The sequence below is a fragment of the Grus americana genome, chromosome 6 (genome assembly GCF_028858705.1).
Source record: "Grus americana isolate bGruAme1 chromosome 6, bGruAme1.mat, whole genome shotgun sequence".
NCBI lineage: Eukaryota > Metazoa > Chordata > Aves > Gruiformes > Gruidae > Grus > Grus americana.
The window spans coordinates 18,217,623-18,244,309 of NC_072857.1; the positions used below are offsets into that span (position 1 = coordinate 18,217,623).

At 65.8% G+C, this 26,687-nt stretch overlaps 3 protein-coding genes across 12 annotated transcripts; 1 reads left to right on the forward strand and 2 right to left on the reverse strand.

Annotated features, from left to right (window-relative positions):
* Nucleotides 1-1,060: 1,060 nt before the first annotated feature.
* Nucleotides 1,061-7,242, forward strand: DNAJB2 (DnaJ heat shock protein family (Hsp40) member B2). 8 transcript variants are annotated; one of them, XM_054830364.1, is made up of 10 exons: nt 1,552-1,684; nt 2,691-2,780; nt 3,749-3,858; nt 4,247-4,321; nt 4,474-4,593; nt 4,756-4,845; nt 4,927-5,032; nt 5,163-5,233; nt 5,498-5,719; nt 6,628-6,879. In XM_054830364.1, the coding sequence occupies exons 2-10, from the start codon at nt 2,716-2,718 to the stop codon at nt 6,636-6,638; spliced, it is 870 nt and encodes a 289-aa protein (XP_054686339.1). In that variant the 5' UTR covers nt 1,552-1,684; nt 2,691-2,715; the 3' UTR covers nt 6,639-6,879. The 8 variants fall into 8 exon arrangements, with proteins under 8 accessions (XP_054686334.1, XP_054686339.1, XP_054686337.1 ...); XM_054830359.1 differs by lacking the exons at nt 1,552-1,684; nt 6,628-6,879 and adding an exon at nt 1,061-1,123 and having other exon boundaries at nt 5,498-6,621; XM_054830362.1 differs by having other exon boundaries at nt 4,268-4,321; nt 5,498-7,242.
* A 41-nt stretch (nt 7,243-7,283) lies between these two features.
* Nucleotides 7,284-19,541, reverse strand: PTPRN (protein tyrosine phosphatase receptor type N). Of its 2 annotated transcripts, XM_054830356.1 has the most exons (23): nt 19,379-19,541; nt 17,633-17,683; nt 17,339-17,452; nt 16,970-17,075; nt 16,639-16,837; nt 16,175-16,499; nt 15,850-15,966; nt 15,643-15,722; nt 15,277-15,563; nt 14,704-14,790; nt 14,481-14,560; nt 14,181-14,245; nt 11,028-11,240; nt 10,691-10,900; nt 10,453-10,600; nt 10,263-10,336; nt 9,896-9,973; nt 9,643-9,762; nt 9,389-9,555; nt 8,356-8,409; nt 8,176-8,240; nt 8,000-8,073; nt 7,284-7,904 (listed from the first exon to the last, which is right to left on the reverse strand). In XM_054830356.1, exons 1-23 carry the CDS (start codon nt 19,479-19,481, stop codon nt 7,833-7,835), a joined length of 2,889 nt encoding a protein of 962 aa, XP_054686331.1. In that variant the 5' UTR covers nt 19,482-19,541; the 3' UTR covers nt 7,284-7,832. The 2 variants fall into 2 exon arrangements, with proteins under 2 accessions (XP_054686331.1, XP_054686332.1); XM_054830357.1 differs by lacking the exon at nt 17,339-17,452.
* Nucleotides 19,542-20,383: 842 nt separating this feature from the next.
* Nucleotides 20,384-25,622, reverse strand: DNPEP (aspartyl aminopeptidase). 2 transcript variants are annotated; one of them, XM_054829940.1, is made up of 15 exons: nt 25,565-25,622; nt 25,333-25,420; nt 25,154-25,242; nt 24,964-25,077; nt 24,518-24,643; nt 24,249-24,379; nt 23,826-23,910; nt 23,241-23,348; nt 22,924-23,001; nt 22,517-22,600; nt 22,076-22,236; nt 21,882-21,921; nt 21,405-21,506; nt 20,903-21,070; nt 20,384-20,496 (listed from the first exon to the last, which is right to left on the reverse strand). In XM_054829940.1, exons 1-15 carry the CDS (start codon nt 25,568-25,570, stop codon nt 20,446-20,448), a joined length of 1,431 nt encoding a protein of 476 aa, XP_054685915.1. In that variant the 5' UTR covers nt 25,571-25,622; the 3' UTR covers nt 20,384-20,445. The 2 variants fall into 2 exon arrangements, with proteins under 2 accessions (XP_054685915.1, XP_054685916.1); XM_054829941.1 differs by lacking the exon at nt 22,924-23,001.
* Nucleotides 25,623-26,687: the final 1,065 nt, after the last annotated feature.

Consider the following 26,687-nt stretch of genomic DNA (forward strand, 5'->3'; position numbering starts at 1 on the left):
CCATTGCTGGGCAGATGGGTCAAATCAGAGCCCCCGGCAGCCAGTGAGGGTACCCTGGCCAGGGGCAGCCACCCCAGGGAGCCCGCTCTCTGCTCCTGGGCGGGCAGGTACAGGATGGCAGCGCTGCAATGGCATCCGGGAAAAAAATCCCCAACAACAGGGAATACTCCAAGCAGTCACTCAAGGAAATCATCAAGTGCTGTCTGATGGACAGGTCTTCCATCCCTTGGAGAGGAGATGCTCCTTGGCACAGGAGATGCCCTTGGCATTTCACCCGTCCCAGTGCTCACTCGGGCCCACTGCTCATCACTGAGGAGGGCTCTTCATGGGGACGGCTGTACTGAAACTGGTCCCTAAGGAGTACTGGGAATGGCCCATCTCAACGCCTGGGCCTCCCCAGCCTGCCAGGTAAAGCGGCACTGGGAAAGTTTGCCAGGCTTCCCAGCTAGGGATTTACAGGAGGTGATGAAGATATCCCAGCTGCAGTGCAGGGGTGGCAGGGGGTCCAAAAGGCTGCAGAGAGACCAGGCTCTCTCCTTCTCCCATCCAGGCAGCAAGAGGAAATAGTATGACCTCTGCGGCCAGGACAGGTTCATGGCTGCAGGTGAGTGGCTTCGAGTCTGCCCACGACCCTGAGGACGGGTGAGAGGAGCCCCTCTGCGGGGGGCTGCCCAGGCAGGGGCCATGCAGAGGAAAAGTCCTCATCAAAGCCCCCAGTGTGTGGTTGTCCCCTGAGCCTTGGTGATCCAGGCGCTTGGTCACCCTGGTGCTCGGGGTGGCTCGCTGCTCGTGGCTCCCCTCTGCCTGAGCAAGGCTGGGGAAGGGCGCAGGGCTGGTGATGCTCTGCCGGAGCCATAGCAGGGCCAGGCAGCCCGGGTTCCTGGCAGGGACCTGTGCCCACCAGCCTGGCAGGCTGCACCCCTTCATCCTCTCCCCCGGCAGCACGGCCCGGGCAAAGCGCTGAGTCACCCCAGCTGTCCCCTCCCGCTGTCCCCTCCCGCTGGCCTTTCCGGCAGGGACCGGCCAGGCAGCTGACTCGGCAGCGGGCCAGGGGCAAGCGGAGCCCGCGGGCTGTCCGGGTGTGTTCGCAGCACTGGCTGCACCACGGGGGCCAGCGAGCGAGGTCAGTGCCCCCCCTCCCCTTGCCGGTGCTGCCCCCAGGCACACACACAGCCCCTGGGAGCGGGGGGAGCCGGAGCCGAGCTCTGGGTCCCAGCGCGCAGCCAGAGGCACGCAGATCCTGCCGGGCGCTCCCACCGCCGCCTGGTTTTCCCGCAGCGCCCTTGTGGGACCCACGCAACCCACCCCAGCTCGCCCCCGCCCCCCGGGAGGCTTGCCCAGGGGATGCCCGGCCAGCGCACGGCAGGGCTGGGGGTTGGCGGGGCGCAGGGAGCCAGACGCCCCGGCCGGTTCCCTCCCGGGCTGCGGGGACGGGGACTGGGAAGAGGGCCGAGCAACAACGAAACCCCGCTCTACACTCAAACACACCTCCCTATGACCTCACCCGCTTGAAAGGCAAGCGCGTGACGTCACGAGGCGACGGCGCCGCGGTTGGCTGTCGCCGCCGCTCGTCAGCTAGCGGAGCCCGCCTCCAGGCCCCGCGGCGTCCCGGGCGGGGGGGGACGCGCGACGCCGGCCGCGGGCGGCCCGGGGCGGGCGGGGAGGGCTCGGCTGCGGCACTCAGGTGGGCACCGGATCGGGGGGGGCGTGAGGGGGAGAGCTTGCGGGGGAGCGCATCGCACGGGGGCACCGGGGGACCGTGGCGCACCGGCGGAAGCGGCGCGCACGGGGGGAGCGGAGCGCACGGGGGGGGGAGCGGGGCCGGTCCAGTGCGGTCCTTCCCGTGCTGCCGCTCCCGCCCCTCCCGGTGGCCTAGATCCGCTGGCCGCAGCCCAGGGTTGCCCGCCGTCGGCGGCGGAGGTGGGGGGGAGGAAACAGAAACTTCCAGCAGCCGTGCCGTGCCGGGCAGTCCCGGGAGCGCCGTGTTTACAGCTGGGCCGGGGGGGGCGGTCCCCGGCGGCGCCGCCGCCTCCCCGCCGCGCTCCCAGTGCCGTACTGGTGCCGGTGCCAGCGCCGCCCTCCCCGTCAGCTGATGCGCCCGGGCAGCGCGGGCGGGGGGCGAGTACGGGGGGGTTGGGGGTTCGGCACCCCGGGGGCAGGGGGTGTTGGAGCGGCAGCATCCCGCTCCCGTTCCCGATCGGAGCGGGGCGGTCGGCTGAAGTGCCCCGGGGTGCCCGGGGTCGGGGAGGGTCCCCGCTGAGCCCTTAATCCGCTCCGGCCGCTAAGCCCCTTAGCGGGCTGCTCCCACTGCCTCCCCCCCGGCTCCAGGACAGAGCCCCCCGGGGGGGACGGGAGGGGAGCTGGGGGGGAGAGCGGAGCAGACCGGCGGGGCCGGCAGCGGGGATCCCCGTCCCCTTGCTTGGGCAAGTTGGGGTGATGCAGGTGGGACGGTGGCGCGGCAGCACAAGGGGTCCCCGGCTGGGGCTGTGCGTGCGTCCAGGTGGCCGAGGCGCAGGCAGGGTGCTGGGGAGCCGGGTGTGGGGTTACTGCTGAACCATTTTCGGGGGGACCTGTGGGGTGGCCGGGGCGCCGGGGGAGGGCAAGGCAGCCCGCCCATGCTCTCTCGCACCCGGCGCTGCCAGGCTGCGCCTGCGGACGCCCTGATGTTGTCTCCCCCCCCCCCCCCGCAGTGACCCGTCGGGACAGCCCCACGTCATGGTGGACTACTACGAAGCTCTGGGGGTGAGCCGCAATGCCACCGCCGAGGACATCAAGAAGGCGTAAGTGCGTGGCAGGCGTGCCCCCGCCCGCTGGGCAGAGCAGCCCGAGCCACCCCCACCCCCATCCGCCCCCCCCCTCCCCCGGCGCCAGCGCGGCGGGGGCTCCCTGCGGGGCCGGTGGGGACAGAGCCCAGCTCTAGAGGTGACAATCCAGCCTTTGTTTCCTTTGTGCGGAGGCCAGAGCGGGGCCGGGCTTCGCTGCCGCACAAAGGCATCTCTTGGTGGGGTTTGGTCCCTTTGTCCGTGCTCTCAGCCCGGGGCTGGGGATGGAGGCGGGAGGTGGGTCCCGCTGGTGTTTGGGGACATCCCCTCTCTCTGCCACAGGGCGCGGGGATGGCAGAGGGCTTGGGGTCTCTGCTGCCATCAGGGTCAGGGGGCTGGAGCTCCCGGGGGGACGAGCAGCGTGTCCCCTGTCACGGGGACCGGGCCCGTGTGCAGGTCCCGTGCTGTGCTCTGGGCACCGCGGGGGGAGCTCCGGGGGCAGAGAGAGCCTCTCGAATCTCCTGTCTGGCAGACCCTAGGGAGAGGCATCCCCTGGGGGGAATAGGTGCGGACTGGCGGCTTGCCCCGGGGACACGGAGGTTCCTAATAGTGGGTGAGAGAAGCTGGGCAGCCTGGGTTAAGCCCAGCTAGCTGCGGGTGGGAGGAATGGGCTGCTTGTGCTCACCTGGCCCTAGGAGCACCCCAGCAACCAGAGCAAACCTGTGAGCATTGTCCAGAGCCTCTGCTGAGGGCAGCTGGGGTGGGCACAGGCTGCACTGCTGGGGTCATGCTGCAAATATTTGCTTGGGAAGCAGAACAAGTCCAGGAAGCTCCCATTTGATGCCTGAGGCTGTAGGGTGCTGAGTGAAGTGGGCTTGGGGTGCCCTTGCCATAGGGTTGGAGGTGTGCACTCAGGGGGGGTCACTGGTGCAAGAGCCCCCACTGCCCAAGGGCTGCTGCGTGCCCATTGTTGCCTGTCTGTGCAGGTACAGAAAGGCCGCGCTGAAATGGCACCCGGATAAAAACCCAGACAACAAGGAGTACGCTGAGCAGAGGTTCAAGGAGATTGCCGAGGCATACGAAGTGCTGTCAGACAGTAAGAGGCCATGGTGCTGTTTCCTGGGTCCCCCCTGCCCTTGGGTCTGCTCACCCTGGGGTGTCCTGCTGCTGAGCTCACCCAGGTGGCATCCCTGGGTCCCTCCAGGTTTACTGCCCGTCTTGTGGGACTTGGTTACCCCCCCAAGTATCCCCTGAAACAGCTATTGGGAGAGATGCTGGGGTGCTGGCCTCTGGGATGAGGTCCCCCCAGCAGGGCTGAGGCTTGCGCATCCTCGCCTGATGCCCCAACTTGAGTTTGGGAGTGGTGCTGGTGCAGCTGGGGCTCGTGCCACCCCCCTCCTCTTGCTCCCTGCTGTTCTGCACCTCCCTTGGCCGGGGAAGGAGTCAGTGATCCTGCCCACGCCTGGTGACTGACTTCCCCGCAGCCCCCTCTCTTCTCCTTCCAGAGCAGAAGCGTGATGTCTATGACCGTTATGGCAAGGACGGACTCATGGGGGCAGGTGAGTGGGCGAGCGAGGCCATGGGGGGTTAGTGCAGCTCTGGATATGGCCCCATCTGAAGACCCAATGTGGGTCTGCACCCAGTGGTTCCCCCTGCCCTTTGAGGGGTTCCCACCCAGGGCTCCACTTAACTCTGCGCCTCTTCCCTCCAGCAGGACCAGGGGGCTCCAGGGCCGATGCCGGGGCCCCCGAATTCACCTTCACCTTCCGCAGCGCTCACGATGTCTTCCGGGAGTTCTTTGGCGGGCGAGACCCCTTTGCTGACTTCTTTGGTGTGTGTGGGGCATTGGAGAGCTGGGGGCCAGCTCTGGGGCAGCCACTGGGCTCGGGGATGGGGTGCATGGCCAGCCCTGGGGGGGTCACCATGGCAGTGCCCTGCTCCTGGCTCGCCAAGCTGTGGGGACAATAGTGATGGGGGGCTCCCTGCTTTCCAGACGAGATGCTGCCCTTCTCTGAGCTGCGAGGACCTGGTCCACGGCACCATGGAGGGGGGCATTTCTTTTCCCCCTTCCCAGGATCCTCAGGTAGGAGATGCTGCCAGGCCCTACCCCCTGCCTTCCTCATGTCGCCCACCCTGGCACCAATCTTGTCGCTCCCTTCTCCAGATTTCTTCGCCTCATCCTTCAGCTCTGGCGCCGACGCAGGGCTGGGCTTCCGCTCCGTCTCCACCTCCACCACCTTCGTTAACGGCAGGCGCATCACCACCAAGCGGTGAGGGCAGTGCCGGTCCCCCTCGCCCCCGGGGACCCCCCCCCATCGGCGGTCCTTGGATCCTACAGCTTGCCACTGTGATGCGCTGGCTGCCTGGCCCTTGACCATCCATCTGTCTGTCTGTCTGCAGGATTATTGAGAATGGGCGGGAGCGGGTGGAAGTGGAGGAGGACGGGGAGCTGAAGTCAATCCACATCGATGGTGAGAAGTGGCACTGCAAACCAACTTGTTGGGGACTGGCAGTGACACCTCCCAGCGCCCTTTCCCTTTGGGGACCCCTCTCCTCCTTTGGGGTGGCTGGGGGATGCTGCACACAGGCTTGGTTTTGGGCTGAGCCCTGATCAGCCCTGGTTTGGGGCTCTGCTATGGAGGACTGGTGGGGTGGGCAGGAGTTGCTGGGGCCCCATGCCAGCTCTGGGGAGCTGGAGCGGACACGACCCCCATCCCCTGCCCCTGTCCCCACAGGTGTCCCTGATGACATGGCGCTGGGGCTGGAGCTGAGCCGGCGGGAGCAGCAAGCCTTCCCCAGCCCACGGCCCCCTTCGCCCCCACCGCCTGCCCCGCACCGGCCCCCGAGCTCCTCGCCCGTCTGCCTCTACACAGACAGCGAGGACGAGGATGAGGACTTGCAGCTGGCCATGGCCTACAGCCTCTCCGAGATGGAGGCCACGGGGCACCACCGAGCAGGTGGGCATGGCCCTGGCACCCCACCGGCACCGGGGGGCAGCCCCAGCACCCCATCCTCTGTCCGCAGAGCCCGTGGTCCCCGGGGGGGGCCAGAGCGGGAGCCGCTGGGGGCTGGCAGCCCCGATGCAGTGGGGCACGAGCCTGCCCCCAAAGCGAAGCAGTGGCACTGCCCCCTGCTCTGAGTGTGGGGTTGGGGTTGTGTGTCCCTGTGGGGCATGGGGAGGAAAGAGGGGCTGGGGGCTCGCTGCCTGGGGCTTGGCTCCTGCGTCCCCCAGCAAGGGAGGGGGTCTCTCCTGCCCTGCCTTGCTGCTCCTCGTGTGGGTGAGTGGCTGGAGGGACCTCGGTGTTGGGGGGCTGCCTGGGTTGGGAGATCTTGGCTGGAAGAGGGGCCCTTGGTGGGGTACCGGGAAGAGGGGCAGCTCCCTGCCCTGGCTCCTGGGGGCACGGGGTACCCGCAGGTTCTGCCTGCTCCTCTCTCCTTGCCTGATCTGCAGACAGGCAGGGACTCCGACCGGTGTCTCCCCGATTGCTGCCTGCCCCTGCCCAGGCTGGGGGTCCTGGGTCGGGCTCTCCCTCCTTGCAAAGAGGGGGTGGTGTGTGCCTGGGATCTGCTTGGTGCCTTGTGTGTCTCTTCCCCTCTGGATGCTGTCGCTCCTGCCTGTACCCCCTCCTCCTCCATCCCGCCACCGCAGACCCTGCCTGCCCCCTTTCCCCCGCAGGGCACCGTCCCTCCCTGCTTCCTGCAGCAGCAGTGACCCTCAGTGATGCTCACAGGCATTCCCACCCTTGCCCGTGGTCCTGCCTTGGCTCTCCTTCTCCTGGGACCTTCCTCCCTGCCCCTGCCCAGCCCTGGGCCGAGGAGGGTTTCACGGGTGCTGTTGTGTCCCCCCCTCCGCTTGTCTCCCCAGGTGTGTTCTGAGGCTGCTGCGCCCAGGGACCGTGCACACCCGCTCGCCCACGGAGGCTCTCCCAGTCAGGACTCCGCTTTGTCCCTGCACGGCCACCCCCTGCCACCCCCTTCCCCAGCACCCTCTGGCTCCATGGGATGTGGTGGGGGGTGGGGGGGCACAACAGGGCTTATGGCAAAGCAATACCTGGTGGCTGAGGGGGTGCCCAGAGGGAGATGCCCCGGGCAGCATGAGGTGGTGGGGAGGGTGATGATGATGGGGGGAGGGAGTGGGGAAGGGGCTGGAGGGGGGCTACCTTAGATTAGGCTGCTGGGGGGGGGGTGCTGGCAGCAGGCAGCAAGGGGCAGCAGGGCCAAGCTCTGCCCCCTCCTTGCTGCAGCCCCCCCTCCTCCCTGACCCCCTTCTGCTAACAGCGTCAATAAACCTGTTTGCAGTAGCTGCTGCCTGCAGGCTGTCTCTGGGCTAGGGGCTGCAGGGTCCCCCCCAATCCTTGCCTGCAGGTGGTGGTGGAGGAGGGGTGTGTGCTCAGTTCCAGCTGCACTTTGGTGGTTGTGGGGTAGAGGCTGTGCTCCTGCAAGAATGGGGAGGGTTGGGGGAGACCCTGTGCCACCCCCCCCCCCCCCGCCACACACACACAGTCAGAGGCCAGGCCTGGCTGCAGCTGCACGAACGCGACACGAGAACTTTATTCACATCAAAATACAAAATTATATTTCTCTAGAAATTTCTCTTCTGCTCAAGTGACGAGGCGGGGAGCACACAGAGGGGACCCAGGGCTGGGCCAGGCCCCCCTGCACCCAGTGCTCCCCAGCCGTAGTGGGCCTCTGCCTGCTCCCACCCCCTGCTCTGGTGCAGAGAGGGAAGGGGCTGGTGCAGGACCACCAGGTTGGGGTGCAGGAGGGGCTGGGGGAGCCCCACAGCCAACTCCCAGCAGCATCAGCTGGTCCCCTCTTGCACAGGGGATGGGGGACACAAGCCCAGTCCCCTCTATGGTGGCAGCACATGTGACAGGGCTCTGTGCCCTGCACACAGAGGGGCTGAGTGGTGTATCCTCAGGGAGATGGGGAGGGGGCTGAAGAGGGGGGGAAACAGAGCCAGCAGCACAGACAGCATTTTACGGGGAAAGCAGCCCCACGGGCAGGGCAAGGAGAGCGCACGAAGCTGGGAGGGCATGGAGGGAGACGAGAGGGGAGGGCTCCTTGCCATCACTGCGGCAGCGCCTTCAGGATGGCGTTCACTTCCTCGGCCACGGCTGTCAGTGCAAACTCAAACTGGTCCTAGGGAAAGCAGAGGAGGAGGCATGCGGGTCACTCCCAGCCCTGGGGGCTGTGTGCGCTCAGGGAGGGAGGGAATCCCCAGTTTGGGGGGGTACCTTGGTTTGCACCATGCCAGGTCGCTGGTCTCGGATGTGCTCCAGGGTAGCAGCTATGTCTATCTCCTTCACCCCTAGGGCAGAGGGGGAGAAGGGCACTAAGAGGGGGTCCACGGGCTGAGCACAGCACCCTGCACCCCCCAGCGAGGGGAGAAACAGTGCTGCCCCATGCCTACCTTTGGCCATTCGGTTCAGGACCATGTCGATGAGGATGTACGTCCCAGTCCTGCCTGCACCATCACTGCAAGATGCAGATGGTTGGACCAGGGGGATAGGGTCCAGGGCCTGGGCCTGGCCAGCAGGTCCCAGCCTTGCAGCCATCCCAGCCTGTCCCCCCCCTCCACCCCCAGCAGTACCTGCAGTGCACGATAATAGGGCAGGAGCGACCCCGGTAGCACTTGTTCACCTTCCTGCAAGGACAAGAGGGAGCAGGTCAGTGCCCCACCATGCCGAGGACAAGGCTGCGATAGGTGCCCCTTGCTGTGCCGAGCAGGGGGGGCAGTAGGCACCCCCCGCAATGTGGCCCTAGGGGGTCTGGCACATGGCTCCTTCTGCCTCTGCAGCAGTGCCCGGCACGGGACAGGGACCACAGGCGGGAAGGGGCCAGGGCAGGGAGAGGAGCCTGGCTCCCTGGGTGCCCAACCCGGGGAGGGGAGCAGCAGCAGGACCCCCGAGGGAGCAGCTCTGGTCCAGTGGGGCGCGAAGCTGGGGGCCGGGTGCCAGCGGGGCTCCCGGCATGCTCCATGCAGCAGGCACGGCTGCCAACGATCACTTTTGTGACTATGCAACTGGAGCCAGATTACTAGCTGCAAATCACAAAAATGACGCCGGCAGCTGCGAGAGAGAGACAGAGACAGACAGAGAGACAGAGAGAGCGTGAGCGGGCCGGTGAGGAGGGCGACGTGCTCAGGGACCCCCCGCTGCCCTAAGTGGGGTCTCTGGCCCCGCACAGCCCTGGCTCCTCTCCCCGGGCTAACTGGGGACCTGCTGCTGGCTATAGGGCATGGGGAGCAATGGGCCACTGCTGTTCAAGGCTGGCTCCAGGGTTTCTTCTTGGACCCATGGCTGAGGAGGGTACCAGGCGATGCCATCCCCCATCCCAGCTCCCAGGAGGAGCACTTTCCCACCCTCCCCATGAAGGCTGGAGCACCCTGGCAACCTCAACTGGAGGCTTCTTGCCCACCATGATCCACCAAGCCTCATCCCAAGCCGGCCAGAGCCTGGTGGTTCTGCTCCTCCCCAAGCATGGCAGCCCCCTGTTCCCTCAGCCAGTCCATGCCACAGCCCTGACCCTTGTCACACCAGCACTGATGTCCTCACCCATCACTCCCCTGCGGTCGGGGCCACCGCCGGCTCCCGAGGGCTGGCACAGCGCCGGTGGGCGCTCACCTGCGAAAGTCGAGGAGGGGCCGGGTGGTGGTAGGGATGCCCTCGGCCGGCCAGCTGAGGAAGTGGAACTGCGTCAGGGTGCGGGTCTCCTGTGACTGCACGTTCTTCAGGTAGAAGCTGCGCACCAGGAAATCCTCACACCAGATGTGCTCCGACACCAAGTTCACCTGCCCGAGAGAGGCAGCTGGTGGGCACCAGCACTGGGCAGGGGGGCTGCTCGATGCTCTGTGCCCCAGGCTACCAGCCGCACTTGCCTCGTAGATGTGGTAGAGAGAGGAGCCTTCGTCCGGCCAGTAGCGGTCACACTGCTTGACGCTGTCCTCAGCCAGCGGGCTCAGCATCACGATGACAGTACAGCCGTGCTCCCACACCATCTGCGGGCAAGGCATGGTGGGTGTCACCACCAAGCAACAGCCCAGGTAGGAGGGCGGCTGAGCCGCTGCGACCCATCTGGTGAGCAGCACCCAGAGGGACCCCAACACGCTGGCACAGCCAGGTGACGCTCACCTGCCAGAAGTCAGCGATGGTGTGGGACAGCGGCCCCTGTGTGGCAATGTATGCTGGCATCCGCGGGTCGTGCTCGATCTGGAGTGGGAAAGAGGGTGTCAGACTGCGAGCTCTCAGGGCAGAGGTTGGTGATGCTGGGAGGAAGGAGGGGGATACTCCAGGGGGGTGGGAGGGCTGGGGAAAGAGCTTCAGGTGCCACAGCCAGGAGAAACATGGATTTTAACCATGTCTGAGCAACGGGGCAGGCACATCGCTCACATCCATAGCCCACAGGGATGTGAGCTCTGTCCGGCTCCACCCCAGAGAGGGAGCCTTGCCCGGGCTGAGCACACCATGGAGTGGGCTGGCAGGGCAGGTGATCACTCACAATCGGACTGGCGTTGATGAAGTCACTGCGGGATGGGTTGCTCTCGGCTTTCAGCTTGATCCGCACATGGTCATCTGGGGAAATGGAAACCAGGGGAGACAGTCAGCATCTGGGGAAGCTGGGGGCAAAGCTGCGCCACAGCCCGCCTTGGCCCCAAGCACCCCTGTGCCCCAGGGGCTGGGATGCTCACAGGGCACGTAGTCAGGGTTGCGGTTCTTCTTCAGGTTGGCTTCGCTCTGGGCAATAGAGCAGACGCTGGGCTCAGCCTGGTAGGTGCAGAGAGCCTGCCACTCCTTGGCCAGCCGGTCCCGGTTGCGGAGATGGTCCTCCATGTAGGCCTGGGGCAGAGAGGTGGGGGTCAGCCTGGCAGCCAGGGGGTACCTGGGGGGCTGGGTAGGGGGGGCTGCCACCCTACCAGGCTGGCTCACCAGGATCATGTGTCCAGTGGAGATGTCCATGTTGGACTGGACGGGCTCCTCGCACCAGGAGGGTGTGCTGCTGTGGGAGCTGGGGCTGGGCTGCGGGGCGTCGCTGAACTGGGACGAGACACTGCTGACCCGTGAGGTCTCTGCCGGAGCCGCCGGTGCCTCGGCGCGGCCGAAGAGCGACTTGGCAGCCATGTGCTGGCGGCACAGCTCCTGGGGGACCCCAGCAAGAGCCCTGTCCTGAGGCTGCGGCGCTGCCAGGGGCAGCCCTGTGCACCCCAAGTGATGCTGATGTGGTGGTGCCTCAACCCGCAGGGTCCCACATCCCACGGGATCCTACCTGGTACTCAAAGGTGGTGTCAGCAGCACCCTCCGGCCCCAGGGCAGCCAGGCGCTCCTTCTCCCGCTGCTTGGCATGGCGCCGGAGGCAGAAGGCTGCAGCAGCCGCGATGGCGACGCCTGCCACGCAGGCCAGCGCAATGAAGGTCAGCAGCACTGAGTGGAAGCCATCCCCGAAGCGGGATGGGCGTGAGTAGGCAGCAGCCTCATTTCGCTGGGGGCAAAGCCAAGCAAGGGTTAGCAGGGGACATCTGCATGGGGCTGGTGGAGCAGAGAACCCATTCACAGAATCACAAAATTGTTTAGATTGGAAAAAGACATTTAAGATCATCAAATTCAACCATTAACTTAGTACTACCAAGTCCACCACTAAACCATGTCCCTAAGCACTACATCTACACGTCTTTTAAATACCTCCAGGATGGTGACTCAACCACTGCCCTGGGCAGCCTGTTCCAATGCTTGACAACCCTTTCGGTGAAGAAATTTTTCTTAATATCCAATCTAAACCTCCCCAGCACAACTTGAGGCCATTTCCTCTTGTCCTATCACTTGTTACTTCAGAGAAGAGACCAACCCCTACCTGGCTACAACCTCCTTTCAGGTAGCTGTAGACAGCGAGAAGGTCTCCCCTCAGCCTCCTTTTCTCCAGGCTAAACAATCCCAGTTCCCATAAGAGTCTTCTCATAAGACTTGTGCTCTAGACCCTTCACCAGCTTCACTGCCCTTCTCTGAACACACTCCAGCGCCTCAACGTCTTTCTTGTAGTGGGGGGCCCAAAACTGAACACAGTACTTGAGGTGCACCCTCACCAGTGCCGAGTACGGGGGGATGATCACTTCCCTAGTCCTGCCGTGCCACATTTATGGTTGTTGGGGGCTAAAACAGAGCAAGGGCGCTCAGTGCTGCGCTGATTCTCCCAGCTCCCTCAGATGGGGCAGAGCTGGTGTCACAGGGGTGAGGCTCAGTGCACCCACCTGCACGTCACGTGGGGCATCGCTCACACTGGTGTCCCTGGGGCTGCGGGATGGGGCAGAGCCTGGCCAAGCCCAGGCAGCAGCAACCTGCTGCTCCCCTGTTCCCAGCACCCAGGGCTGCTTGGCAGGGCACCCCCAGCCCAGACTGCCCTCCTCCAGGGTAGGCAGTAGTCCCTTGGGACCCAGGTTCAATGAGCTCCTGCCCAGCTGGAGGTCAACAAGGGCCAGATTCAGCCCAAGGGGTTAATGGCAAAGGATGGGCCACTGCAACACTGGGTCCAGGGCAGCAGTTGCTGCTCCCAGGGGACTTCCCCAAAGGGGGCTTGGCTCTCCCCTGTGGTCACTGCTCCATGGCAGGACACCGGGGGATGTGCTGGCACTGCCAGAGGGCAGATGCCATCCCAGCTGCAGTGGCTGGGGGACAGGTTGTCCCCATCATTCTCCTTGGGGACACAGGGCAGCCCCTGCCACGCTGCAGGCAGTGCCTCTGGGGCTCCTTCTCTATGGCTGGGGCGGGACAGTGAAATCCATGCCAATCCCATGCTGGGACGGGAAGGTGCTGAGCCCTTGCTGGATGAGACCCCCTCAAGGCAAACCCCCCCAGGGCCCTGTCCCAGAGCCACTGGTGATTAGGAGGCTGCAACCCCGACAGCCAGGTCCTGGGGCAGCACGGGGATGCTGGAGCAGCACCACCACCAACTATGCTGTGCCCAATGAGGTGCCAGAGCCAGCATTACCTCACTGCTACAGCCTCCCATTGGCCATGAGCCTGATGAGGTTACCGAGGGAACACTGCGTCATCATCACCTACGTGGTCACCATCATTGCCTGGGGATCCTGGAGATACCCCAGCCCCACTGGCCCCCCAGCCTTGTCAGCCCCAGCACCTGGGGCTCAGCCTGACTGCTGCCAGGGCCCAGCTAGCCCTGCACCCAGGGGTACCCGCCATGGCCAGCACCTCCCAGCTCCCCAGGGCACCCAAGCAGGAGCAGCCCTGCAGCCTCTGGAGGTGTCAGAAGGTCTGGAGACATCAGCAGGGCTGGTGGGGACAGAAGGGACCTCTCTCCCAAGGCCTGCCTGGGCCCTGCTGTCCCCCCACCTCTCTACATCCCTCCCTCAAATCTTGCACAGTCCCTCTGAGTTCAGAGCCTGAAGAAGGGGGATGAAGGAAAACCACAAGCTGATCTGGACCGGGGAGGTCCACGCAGAAGAGGGCTTGCTTGCAAAGCTGCTTCAGCCTCCTCTGAGCTCAAGCTCTGTCATCTCTGCCATCTCTCCCAGCTCCTGCCACTTGTCACATCAAAAGACATTGCCATAGCGACGCTCCACATGTTGCTGATGGAGACAGGTTGCCTCCGTGGCCAGGCCACCCCTTCTCCATGGTCTCTTCCTCCAAGGTCCTCCCTTCCTTCCTCCCTGCCCACAGCTACAGCCACAGGGACCCCGGGCTGAGGACAGGCTGTACCACTTCCCCTCCCCAGGCTGTAAACATGGGAGCCAGGCTCAGTCCTACTTCTCCAGCCCCTGCTCCCCCCCGCAGGAGACTGTTCCTGGGGGTCCCCAGGGGAGCATGGGGAGGGGGTGTGCCCCTCCAAGCAGATGGCTCCTGCTCCATCCCTGTCTTCAGCTGCTCTGTTGCTCCCTGGGGGCACAATGGCATTTTGCCTGCCTAGCTGCGGTCTCTGGGGCTCTCAGGGAACAGCCTGGCACTGGGGTACCCAAGCCACAGCCAGGATGGGGTGTGTAGGCTGGAGGGAGGTAAGGGTGGGGATGAGCCCTGAGGGGTGCAGCCTGCAGCCACCCTGTCTTGGATGGAGAGGGAAAAGCCTCTGGGAGACCCTCTAAAATTGCTTTCAAACCATGCTGAGCTTTTGTTTTAGAAAGAGCCGAGCACCCTGGGAGTGCAGGCAGCTGGGCAGCATCACGCTGCCAGGTGGAAGGGGGTCACCAGAGCTCCGACCCATCCCAGATGACCCAGGTCCATCCCCAGCACAGCAGCCTGAACACTGCCTAGATCCCTCTGCTCCCCAGCTGCCCCACAGACTCATGGGGATGGCTTGCTCACGAAGACCCCCGCCCCTGGGCAGGGGCACAACGTGCTTTCCGGCTTGTACCCAGCAGCAGCACCCCCACTGCCCTGTCCCCAGCCCCGTGGGACAGGCACGCCTTGCTCCTACCTCTCCCACTCCTGTTTGCACGATCTTCAGACCCAGCTCTGCCTCCAGCTCTGCCTTCGCTTGCTCTGTGGATGGAGAGGAGATGGTCAGAAGGGTGCTCTCCCTCCACCCAAGAGACGCCTGCCAGAGACAGAGCCAAGGGATAGCCCCGACACCTGCCCACCCCATGCCAGATTTCCAGTTCAGCCGACGACACTGGGATGTATGGTGGGAGCCCACTCTTCCCAGCTACGGAGCCCACCCCACAGCTACGGAGGGAAGAAAGGGGGACAGGACCAGGGGGACCCCCGCCCAACTCACCAGCCTGGCTGGCCACATCCGCCAGCGAGAGGTTCTGAGGGTTCTGCCGGATACGGAAGGTAAGTGCGGGGCCCACGACACTGCCGGGGAGGGGGCACAGCATGAGACCAGGGAATGCAGACCCCATCCCTGCAGCAGCCCGGTTACTCCTGGCCCCCCACCCCGCGTAGCTGCACATGGCCGGGGCTGCGACCGCAGCACCCCGTGGCCCCGCTCCCCTCACCTGATGTTGATGAAGCTAGCTGTGGAGAGGTGGAGGCGCTTGGCAAGGAGCTCCAACAGCCGCACGCCGGCGGCCAGCCCCAGGGGCCTGTGGGGACAGTGGCAGGGTGAGGAGCAAGCAGTGGGGGTGAGGGGAGAGCCCACGCTCCCCACAGCTGAGGAAGGGGGAACGGGCAGGCTCGGGGAGTCCCACACACGGAACGAGGGCTGTGCTGGCTGCAGGGGTGTCAGGGTGGGCAGGAGGTAAGGCAGAGCACGGGGACGCATGGTGACGGGGATGAGCTGACACACACCCGCTTGCACGTGAGCATGCATGGAGGCAGTTGTGCGCACACACTTGGCTGAGCCCGTCCCACCCTCCCGTCCTGCAGCAGCGAGCTCTAGCCTTGGCGTGGGCTGAGAGAGGAATGTTTTGGAGTGGGACAAGGGTTGCAGGTGGAGAGGGGATGGGGGAGCTGACCCCACTAGAGACCCAAAGAAGCTCGGCTGAGCATGTGGAGCCGTGATGGCCAGTGGGGGTGGGATACAGCCCCTCCACATGTGCACACCCCCTCATCCATCCCCCAGCTCTCACTTCTGGTCCGTGACGATGTAGCTATACTCATCCGGCGGCTGCATGCCCCGCTGTGACCCACCATCCTTTGTTTCCATGTAGCTCTTCTTCTCCACTGTGATCTGCTTCCCAGGGCTGAGCATGTCCCCACCACGTCCCTGCTGTGGCTCGGCCTGGGGGGCTGGTAAAGATACCGTCCTGCCCCTCAGCCCGTCCCCTGGGGAGCTGCTGGATGGGATTTTGGCAGGTGGCACTGTGGAGGAAGGGGGCACTGGCTCCTCTCCGTGCTGCATGTCTCCCTCCGTTGCCTGGAGGGAGGGAAAGGAGGAGCTGGGATCCCCAAAGAGAGCCCTGGGGGGCTGCCTCCCCCCCCCCCCCCAATCCCACCTGTGGTGTGGCATGTCCTCCAGCACCACCCTGCTGCAAACCCACACGTTTCACTGTTGCTGGCCCTGAAGTGCCAACACCTAAAAGGAGAGAGACAGAGGTCCTGCAGCACCTGCCCCAAAAACCAACAGCCCCTACCCCAAAGCAGGGTGTGCTGGCACCCATCGCTGCCAGTCCCTGCCTGCCCTGTCCCTGCGCCCCGCTCACCAGAGCTCTGGAGCAGCTGGAGGAGGGTGGAGAGGCTGCTCAGCTGCTGGGGGCTCAGCTCCGGCAGCCCCAGGCCGTAGCTGGCCAGGAGGGAGGCCAGTCTCTTCAGGGCAGCATCTGCAAGAGGATGCAGCATCAGGCCAGATGCTCTGCATCTGCATGGGGACCGCAGGCCAGGGATGCGGCGGGTGGGGCAGGTGGGGTCAGGGGGATATGCTGGCCATAGGCATGAGGCCAAAGAAGAGGGAGAGTCTGAGCTGTGAGGAACATGGCTGTGGGGACAGGGTGGGGATGAAGGCTGGTGCCTGGCTGGAGGACACGGTACCTGTCTGTGCAGGGGGTGGCTGGGCAGTCAGGGGCACTGGCTTCTCCCTCTCTTCTATGTCCCTGTGGTCACTGGGGAGCCGTAAGCTGTGCTGGAGCCTGGTGCCAGCAGGGTCCAGGCGGCCAGCTTTCTCTCTTGGCAGGGAAAGCATGCCCAAGTCCTGGAAGAGATGCCCCCCATCCGTTCCTGCCTGCCCACCATAGGAGGGCACGGGGCCAGCCCCAAAAAGGGCCTGGGCAGGGACCCGGCCCAGCAGCGAGGAGGTCTCGGGGCTCTGCCTGGCTGAGCTGCTGGGGAGCTGGTGAGCACCATCCTGGTAGCCGAACTGCAACCAAAACACAGAGCCGCCACGGTCAAACCTCACAGGGCCCCTGCTACCCCATGGCAGGGCACCCCAAGCCTGGGACACCCTGCCCATCTCTACCTTTCTGCCCAGAAGAGGGGGGCTTGCCCTTGTCACTTACCTTGTGGTAGGAGTAGGGGTTGAGCAGAGCCTCCTCGTAGCCTAGCTGGGGCAGGGCGGGCAGCAGGAGATGCTCCAGGTACCGCTGCACCAGGGGGGAGGGCAGCAGCGGCGGGGGCTGCCCCAGATGCTGAGCCACTGGCAGGCCAGGGTCCGCAGGGAGCGTGGCTCGCCGGGAGGAGCTGCGGAGGGGCAGGAACCTTGGAGGCAAACAGCGCTGGGGTGACTCACCTGGGTATGGGGGAGGTACCCCCCAAAATCCCATTTTGGGAGCAAAGTCCTCACTACCCTGCCAGGCTCGGCTCGCAGGCTGGCAGCTGGCACTGTCCTACCTGTCCCGGGCTGCCGGCTCCAGCGAGGGCAGCGGGCGGAGGCGGGGGATGCGCTCCATCTCCTGCGAGATCACATACTGGGTGATGCCATCCTGCCACGAAAGCCCTGCCACGGAAAGAGGGCTGTGAGACACAGAGGAGGCCTGGATACCACGGGGTGAGTGCACGGGAGGCCGCCCTGCTGTCCTGACCCTGTGTCCCATGGCCTGGGTTTGGCCCCGCTCCTCCCAAAATCAGCTGCACCCCTCCTCAGCCCACCCTGGCCCCTGCACCAGCAGAATCCCAGACAGCCCTGGTGCCACTAGGCAATGCCACCTCACACACTCTCCCCGCCGGGCTGTGGTGACTCCCCTGTGGTCCCCCCTTCACCTTGTGCCATGAGGTGCCGCAAGACATCCTGCAGGCGCTGGAGCACAGGAGAGGTGACCTGGAAGTAGGGTCTGTCCTGCACGGAGCCCACCTGGCACTGCCCAAACAGCCCATCTGCAAGAGAGGGGAGGCAGCAGGGCTGGACGGATGAACACCCTGAGGTGAGGGTCTCCGGGCACAGCCCCACCTTTCTCCCCCCACACTGCACCCCAAGTTCCCCTGCAAGGCAGCCCTACACCCTCCACACCTCCTTGGGAAGGAAGAAGGGATCCCACACCCCCTCTAGCCACTTACCCTGCACACACACCTCCTGGGGGGAGCAGAGCCTCCGGTCAAACAGGCAGCCTGGGATGGACAGACAGACAGAGCCAGGCCAGTCAGCACAGCTTCCAAGTGGGGGACCCAGCTGCTTGGGGACCCCCACTCTCCAGGAAAGCACCACAGGGGTGCAATATGGTGATAGGGACTGGGGTGGGGGGTGTGTGGCACAGCCTAGTATCCCAGGGCAGAGCCTCAGTGCAAGCCTTTGGCCCCTCAAAGCCAAGACCAGGGCTGTGTACAGAGCCTGCCCCAGGCTCTGGGGAGCAGGGGGAGGCCTGGAGCTTTTTGGGGTGCTGCAATTAGGAAGGGAAGGCTGAGGGAGAGGACACCTGCAAGACCATGTCTGTTGCCCTCCCACACGTGGCACTACGAGGCAGGGACACGGCCCTGCATCCTGTGACACCGGGAACCCACTCTCCCTGCAAGGAGGACCCCAAAGCACGCATGCAGCAAGGTGGGGGAGAGCGTTGTGTCTCTCTCCACCCCTTCGGGGGGCAGCACTTGGGCAGGGGGTAGCTTCCCCCTTCCTCTGCCCCCCCATCTCGGTCCAAGGCCGTCAGCAGCGAGACGGCAGCAGGCGATGACTCAGCCCCGGATGGCGAGGAAGGAACGAGAAAACAACCGGGGGGAGGGGAGGGAGGGGCCCGCCGAGCCCGCCGCGGGGGAAAGGGGCAAGTGGGAATGTGGTCTCCGAAACCTGGGAACCCACGGGCCCGCTCCTCCCGGGGCGGGGGCCAGCACAGGTGCGGGGCACAGGACCCCGCTGCCGAGGGGCGACAGCCGAGGGGCGGTGGGAGCGGGGAGGGGGGGGCCGGGCCAGGGCGGCGGGGCCGGGCGGGCGCTGTCCGCGGTGCTGAACCGGCGCGGCCGCCTCCCGCCGGGACTCCCCGATCAGCCGGGAGGGGCGGCGGCACCGGCCCCGGGAGCCTTCCCCCGGGCAGGACGGAGCTCGGCCTCAGCCGCTCCGGCACTGTCCCCGCCTGCTCCGAGAGACGGCGGGGCCCCCGCGGTGCGGCCGGACCCGTCCCGGCGCTCCCGGGATCACCGGAGGACGAGGGACGCAGCAGCCTCGGGCACCCGGTAGTGAGTCAGCGGCCGCCGGGGCCGTCCCATGCCGGGGGGGGTGGGCGGCCCTGCAGCCCCGCTACCGGCAGCGGCACCCGGGTCCCCGAGAGCCCCGGGCAGGGGCCACACGGACCCAGCTAGAGAAAAGCAGGTGCACCGGCCAGCCCTCCTGTCCCGGGCCGGGCTGCGCTTACCGGCGGAGCATGGCTAAAAAGGGTGCCGGGGTCCCGGAGGGAGCCGCCGCTCAGGGCCGCTGCCCCGGACTCCCCATCCCTGCAGCAGCCCCAAGCACCGGCTTTGTCCCGGGCAGGGTCTCTGAGCGAGCGCCGTGCTGCTCCCGTCCCGTCCAACCGGCCCCGGGGGAGGCAGCAACTCTCCAGCCGGCGGGGTGCCCCGAGGCCAGCACCACCGGCAGCCCCAGGAGAGAGGCCCCCCCCGGTCCCAGTGACGCACCCGCAGTACCGGTACCAGGCTGCCCTCTCCCGCTCTCCGCCGCGGGCCAGGCCTGCCGCTGCGCACCGTTACAGCACCCACGGCGGCGCTGACAGCGCCGGCCGCAGAGCCCCCTACTCTACCGCTCCCCGGGAAGCACAGCACCGCCCCCAGCTCCCGCGCTGCCCAGGGCGCCGCCCTGCCCCGGGGGCCCAGTCTCACCGTGCGCGGCGGTAGCCGTAGCGGAAGCGCCGCCGTCCCGCAGCAGCCCGCGGCTGGCCAGGAGGAGGAGGCAGAGGAGCGCCCGGAGGAGCCGCCGCCCCATGCTCCGCTCACGGCCGCACCATGGCGCACCCGCCGGCCGCGCCCCCGCCGCCGCCGCCAACCCGCGCCCCGCCGCGCCGCGCGCCCCGCCCACCATCGCCTACCCGCCAATGGCGCACGGCCCACTGCTGCCGCGCCACGCCCCCTTGCGCCGCAGCCAATCAGAAATCCGTGCTTCTTTCCCCCCACGTCGGGCTCACGCCCCCCTGTTATCGAGCGAGGCCAATTACGTCGAGCCCCCGGGGGGAAGACGGCCGAGCACCGCGCCAATCGCAGCCTCCCTGGAGGCGAGCCACGCCCCCGGGGGTGTGACACCGCGCCGGCAGCGCCTCCGCCTATCACCGCCTGCCCCTTCCCAGCCCTGCGGCCCTACTGGCTCCCGCGCGGGCCACACCCCTGAGAAGAGCCCAATGAGCGGCGAGCGCCGGGCCGCACCCTCACGCCTCCACACCGGCACCGGCACCGCCGCGGGAAGGGCGGGAGAGGAGCGGCAGCCCCCGGTGCGGGCAGGGAACACCCCCACCCCGAGCAGCTTTGGGGCTTGCAGGGGGCTGGCAGCACCAGGCAGGACCCAACAGCACGCCCCTGGCCGTGGCAGGGTGGGCTCAGCCCCCCCCTCGCTCCCCTGGGGACATGGGCAGCCCTAGCGCTGCAGGCGACATCCTCCCCCCAGCTCTCCCTGTGGGGGGAGCGAGCTGGGACCCACCCGTTAGCTGGGACCTGCCCATTAGCTGGGACCCCCGGAACCCCCCACCCAACACGGCACTGAGGGGGCTGCTGTGGGTGGGGGAACAGGTCCCACTCCTGATGCAGGGGAGAGCACGGGTGGGAGCCACAGGGAGTCCCCAGGGGGTCCCGAGTCTGTCACCCCCACCCCAGCCCCACTCATGGACCACTCGCTGGTGAGACAGAGATGCTTTAATGGCCCCAGGGCTGAACCCACAGCCGCTCGCTCCCCGCCGCGCTCAGTCGACCACCAGGCTGCTGCTGACTGCTGGCAGGAGCTCGAAGAAGGCCTGGAAGGAGACAGGCCATCAGGGTGGGCTGGGAAGGGCGGCGTGGGGTGGGGGGACAGGCAGCGGGGGCTGGCAGCGGCTCCCCGTTGGGTTACGCGCAAGGCGTCATAGCAGGCAGCTACTCGCAGAGAGCAGGACCGCGTCGCCATAGTAACCCCTCACTGACTCAAGGCTAGTACTGGTTGCCATAGGAACCATTTGGGGATGGCAGTCACCAGGGAAGGCTGGGATGTGAGGGGGCACCTCCGGAAGCGGCCGGTACCTGCGCTGCTCCAGAGGGGCGGGGAGCCCAGGGGGATGGGCAGGCTCAGCCCCAGGGCAGGGGCTGGATGGGGACATGGGGATGCAGGAGATGTGGAGCAGCAGGGAGTGGGCTTTGGCACAGGACGGGGGACATGGGGCTCACCTTGAAGAGGGTGATGCTCTGGAGCACCCCCGAGGTGCAGCACATCTCCCGGATGGAGTGCATGGCCAGCTGCGGGCAGCCGATGTCCAGCACGCGCAGCCCCAGGCGGGAAGCCAGAATAGGACCAATGGTGGTGCCGCAGGGCGTGTCGTTACGCACCATGAACTCCTGCACAGGGACATGGCCTCAGCAGCTCCCCACGCTGCCCCATGGCCTCCCACATGGGCCCCAGGGCCTCAAAGGAGGCAACCCGAGACAAGGAAGCAGCACCGTCCCCAAGCCAGCATGCAAAATCCCCCCAAGATGGGACATTCTCAGCCAGGTCCTCCCTCCTGTTCCGGAGCTGGAACCCCGGAGCAGCAGGCAGCCCAGACCCCGGCAGGGATGGACGCTGTAACTGAGGGGTGGGGGGGTCTGGCACAGGCCCTCTCTCCTGAACACAGACACAGGGCTGCAGCCCAAGCTGGTAATGTTCACCAAGGGCTTGCCCAGCCCTGCTCACCTGCAGAGGGACACCCACACGGGCGGCAATGTCCCGGATGACTGCCTCGGTGACAGCCGTGGAGGCGTAGCGCTGGTTGCTGTTCACTTTGATGACGGGGCCCTGCACAAGGGAAGGCACCACAGGTCCTGCTATTGGCACCGGGGATAGATGGTGGGTCTGGAAACACCCGTGCCCAGGCAGAGACCCACAGGGATTCAACGCTGTCCTGTCCCAACCCACTGGTCCTTTCTCTCCTCCCTGGGCAATCCGTGGGGATGGGGACAGCCCCAGCTCAGAGCAGGGAAGGGCTCCAGGGCTAAGGCTGTGGTCCCAAATGCTTAATGCCAGACATGTGCACGGCCAAATCACGCTAGGGACAAATGTCCCCTGTTTGAGTGCTGTTGAGCTGCACCCCAGGACCGTGCTCCAGGGATTGGCTGGGCATTTCACAGCGCTGCAGGACAGATGGACAGCACCCATCCCAGCTGCCCTCACCTTGTGGAAGGCAGGTCGATGATTCTCCTCATGCTTGTCCCTGCAAAAGAGAAGCAGGAGTTTCATGCTACAGCCCTCCCTCCCTGCTGCAACAAGGACTGTCCTGCCTGTTCTCCCTGAGGAATGACGGGGCTGCATCCCCCTAGCCGGCAGGGCAGGCTGCCCCGGCCTGCGGCACTGCTCAGACTACTCACACGTAGTTAGGGTGCACAGCGTGGGCCATATCAGCGCTTATCATGTAGGACTTGGCCACGGCCTCCTCGAAGGCTGTCAGGTTTTGTGGCGATGCCGAAATCCGGCGCAGCACCAGCTCCGTCAGCAAGGACTCTGCACCCTGCGCGCTCTCCGACCCTACCTGCCAGGGACCACCATCAGCACGGCCCACACGACGCAACCTTCCAGCACCCCAGGGGCCGGCTGAGTGACAGGCGGCTCCCCAAAGCCAGCAGAGCAGCTTCCAACTACACCAGTGCTTCCCAGCTCCTGCCTGGGCCATGCTCCACAGGGGGGTAAGCAAACCCCCATTGCCCCACTGGGGCCTGGGATCCATCTCCTGCTAGGCACGGCCGGGGGACAGTGAAGAACATGGAGCCCCTCCCTGTGCCAGGCACCCCACAGTTGTGCCCCTCACTCACCTCCTCGTTGTCGTAGAGTGCGATGAGACGCACGTTGGGCTCCTGGGAGAGTGATGAGGGTGCTGCACATGAGTCAATCAAGGCCTGCAGGGATAGAGGAGAAAGGACACCAGCCTGAGTGCCACCCCATCCCAGGAAGCTCAGCACAGAGCCGGCAGGAATTTCCCCAGGAGAGCCCAAAGCACTGAGGAAGGGAGCTGTGGGGACACACATTGCCCAGCAAGAGCAGGAGTCACCCCTGGGAACTGCTGGGAACCCCACACACCCAGCAAAGGGAGCAGCCCCCATCCAACCCCAGATCCTCCAACCACCCAGACCCATGCCATAGGAACACGGTGCTCCTAAGCCAAGCCGGGGCTCACAGGGACCATGCTGTGATCCGAGGCTCCTTTCCCCCTCCCTCTCACCTGCAGGGCACAGTAGCAGCTGTGCAGGTTGTCCAGGCGTGGGGAGAAGATGAACTCATCAAAGGCACCACCCAACGTCTGCAGGCAGAGAGCCAGGAGGAGCAGGACACAGGCTTTGGGTCACCAAAAAGTACATGCCATTGGGTCCCCATCCCAGTCCCCTCACCTCTGCCCCTCAGGAGCTGCTTCCTCTCATTCTGCTCAGCTCCCAACCCTGGCACGCCCCAGGCAGAAAAAGCGTGCTGAGCAAAACCTGTGCAGTGCCAGCCCGCAGGCATGCTGCGTGCAGGCAGAGGCAGGTTCCTGCCCTTACTCACCGCTGGCTGCGTATCCGCCAGGCATAGTTCCAGCTCCACAATCTGCTCCGGTTTCACCCCCAGCTGGGGGCAAAGCAGGGAAAGCAGGACAGGGCTGTGCCGCTCTGCCTGGGAAGAAAGCAGAGCCGCGGGCAGGGTAGGCGGTGGATGATAGTGGAAACTCCCCGTTCCCCCTTGCAGAGCCATCCCACACCCCGCTCACCTTGGCACAGTCCCCCCTTCTTCTAACACATGCTGTGTCCAAGACCCCACCCCACACAGGACACCAGGGCTGTTCACAGGGCCCAGCAAGGGGCTCTCTGCCCCTGTGCAACCTCCCCTCCCTGCCCTGCCTCCCCACAGAGACTGTGACGGCCCTATGGGGGCTGCACTCCTTTCTTTGTGATGGCTGCAGGCTAGGGTGGGAACACAGCGACACCTGAACACAGGTGTTATGTACACAGCTCTGAAGTAGAGTGGAAGGTTACCAGCAGTGAACAGGGAGGAAAAAGGGAACCCGCTGGCAGGCCCCTGAGGACTGGAGATCAAAGGTGTAAGTGTGAGGCCCTAGCAAGTGCCCCTGCTAGTCCTTGGCACTCAGCTCACCTGGGCCGCAGCATCACAAGGGGGGGCCTCCATAAGCACCTCCTTTTCCAGCTCCTCCTGCACAGCAGTGGCCAGAATGGGAACCCTGTGGGGAGACGATGCCATTAGCTCCCAGGGCTTTGCTCACCTCTCCTGCTTCAGTCACACAGAACCAACCCTTCCTGGGGTGCCTGCCTTACTCCTCCAGGGAGTGATTGCCATGATGAATGGAGCAAGGATACACAACACTTTAACACAGATCTGTTGTGCCACTCAGTGCCCAGCATCACCTGGAGTACTCTATGGGGCTGAGAAAAGCCATTGCAGACCACCCCACCATGATGAGGGGCTGCCAAAGGGAGTGAGCTGAGGCTGGGCACCGCTCCAGCTGGGTCCCAGCCTTCCCAAGGGCTGGCCAGCAGTCAGGGCCGAGCCAGGCCTTACAGGTGGTGCTCGGTGTTGGGCCCGAAGTTCTCATTGATGCTGCGCTGCAGATGGATGGCCAGGTGGGGAATGCGGAGGACGGGCCGCTCCACACGTACCAGGCGCTGCTCCAGGCGCCCTGTGGCCGGGTCCTGAAACACAAGGAGGACTGCTGGGGCCAGGCCTGCAGGGCTGAGAGATTGCAGTAGGTGCCACTCTGGGTGGGAGTCACAGACCCAAAACAGGGGGCACACAGCTAGGTCACCGTGCCCGTTCCAAGCCAAGCTCACCTTTATGATCACCCTCCCGGCCACGGTCAGGTCACGGTCAAACCAGGTGTTCCAGATGCCCCCTCCGTAGGTCTCCACGCCGACCTGCACCATGCCCACCTGCCCCCGCTTAGAGCGCCGCTTCACCTGGGCGAGAGCAGAGGTGTCATGGCTGGCACCGCAAAGCCCCAGGGACTGGGTAAGTGGTGGGGACTGGGCAGAGCACCCCCAGAGTCTCATCGCTGATCCTGTCAGCGCAGGGTGCTGTGACGTGCTTTGTGGGACAGGGGACATAGAGGCGGTAACAGCAGGTGGAGCAATGCAGGGGGTCAGCATGGGCTGCTCTGGGTGGCAGGTTTGGGAGGTGCAGGGACCCAGCTGTGGGGCACAGGGGGAGTCAGGGCAGTTTTTGCTTGTGCAGTGAAATTGGAGGGCACCAGAGAAGGCGTCCGGCCAGCCGGCCTTACCCTGAGACAGGGGCTGTCGGTGTGGGCCCCCAGCAGGCTGAACCCATTCCCGGGCTGGAACTGGCCGCCGACGGCGAAGGCGATGAGGGTGGAATAGTTCCTGGTGACGAAGTACTGGGGGCAGAGGGGCCGGGGTGAGGGCCGGCCACCGCCACCGCCTCCCCGCCGCCCTGCCCCCGGCCGGGCCCACCTTCTGTGCCGGCCGCACTTCCCAGTGCTCCGACTCCTTCAGCTCCTGGAACCCGGCCTGCAGCAGCCGGCTGCGGCACTCGGCCACCACTGCGGGGGAGAAGAGCCATCAGGGGGGCCGCACCGAGGGGAAGGGAGGGGAAGGGAAGGGGAAGGGAAGGGGGCCGGGCGGCTCCTCACCGTGGTAGGGCGAGGGGCTCCGGTTCACGAACTTCACCAGCTCCTGCGCCGCCGCCTGCGCGGCCTGCTTCGAGCCCTGCGCCGCCGCCTACGGGCACCGCCATCACCGGAGAGCGCCGACACCATCCCCACCCCGGGCCGGAACCCCCCGAGGGCCCGAGGACACCCCCCCCCACCCCCCCCCAGCCCCGAGCAAGACCCGACCCCCGCCCCGCTCCCGCCCGCCCGGTACCTGCATGGCCGCCGCCGCCCCGCCGCCCTGCCCCGCGCGCCCCCTGCTGGCGCGGAGGAACGCGCCCCGGCGGCCCGAGGGCGCGCGCCCCGCACCCTGCACCCCACCATCCGCACCCTGCACCCTGGAAATCCACACCGTGCACCCTGCACCACGCACCGAGCACCCTGCACCCCACACCATGCAATCCGTACCATGCACTATGTACCCTGCACCCCACACCCTGCACCCTGGCCCGGGGCCAGGCAAACCCAGCATCTGCCAAAGCCAAGGCAGAGCTGGGAGCTGGGTGGGTGGAAGCTGGGCACAGCCAGGAGGGGCTGGGATGGGAGCCAAGGGGCAGGGGTGGGCTCCCCAGGGATGGTCACCCAGCGCTGCCCCCAGGGCACTGGGTGAGTAGTGGCCACCCCAAAACAGAGCTTGGCCTGCCTGCAGCTGTCCCTGCAGTGCCCGGGGGTGCTCAGGGGAACACACACATCCTGAAGGCTGGGTGTCTTTGCAGTGAGTCACTGGTGCAAGCCAAGCTGCAGCCCCCCCCGCAAGTCATTGCTGCTCCCCTGCCTTGGCACTGCCTGGCCCTCTCAGAAAACAAGGCACAAGCCCTTGGTGCCATGTTGGGGACTGATGCCCCCAAGTGACAGCGATGCACAGGGGTGCTGGCAGGTGGCACGGTGGTAGGATGGGCCCCAGATGCCTGCCAGCCCCAGGAGGGGCACAGCCTGAGCGCATCCAGGGCATGGGATCCCTGGGCCTGCCACGGACTGGGGTGGCTCGTGCCCTTGGCAGTGTCCCCTGCATGGGCTGGGTGTAGCAGTGGGGTTTTGGGTTTCCATCAGTGCTCGTGCATCATTTCCCAGCAGGCCTATGCCTTTCCAGCAATGGGTGTGTGGCCTTAGGAGGGATGTGGCAGCCCGTGAGCAGTGCATGGGGCCCAGGTGCTCAGTGCCAGCCAGATTCCCAGCTCCTGAGTCACAAGCGTGGGCACCCTCTTAGCCAGAGACACTGTCCTTGTCCTGGGGACTGGAAACTGGTGGTCCTGCTGCCCCTGACCCCGGGACCTGCCGTGCCGGGAGCTCACGACAGCCCTGGATTTATGCTCTCAACCCCCAGCACCTGCCTCTCC

Coding starts and splice junctions, on each gene's coding strand:
- DNAJB2 (XM_054830359.1), top strand. CDS start 2,716: ATGGTGGACTACTACGAAGCTCTGGGGGTGAGCCGCAATGCCACCGCC. Junction 4,322..4,473: donor GGACGGACTCATGGGGGCAG/GTGAGTGGGCGA, acceptor TCTTCCCTCCAG/CAGGACCAGGGGGCTCCAGG. Junction 5,033..5,162: donor AGGCGCATCACCACCAAGCG/GTGAGGGCAGTG, acceptor GTCTGTCTGCAG/GATTATTGAGAATGGGCGGG.
- PTPRN (XM_054830356.1), bottom strand. CDS start 19,481: ATGGGGCGGCGGCTCCTCCGGGCGCTCCTCTGCCTCCTCCTCCTGGCC. Junction 16,500..16,638: donor ACCCCTACTCCTACCACAAG/GTAAGTGACAAG, acceptor TTTTGGTTGCAG/TTCGGCTACCAGGATGGTGC. Junction 9,556..9,642: donor CTCTCTACCACATCTACGAG/GCAAGTGCGGCT, acceptor TCTCTCGGGCAG/GTGAACTTGGTGTCGGAGCA.
- DNPEP (XM_054829940.1), bottom strand. Junction 24,380..24,517: donor CCGGGAGGGTGATCATAAAG/GTGAGCTTGGCT, acceptor CTTGTGTTTCAG/GACCCGGCCACAGGGCGCCT. Junction 21,071..21,404: donor GTGTGGGTGTCCCTCTGCAG/GTGAGCAGGGCT, acceptor GTCCCTGTGCAG/GAGTTCATGGTGCGTAACGA.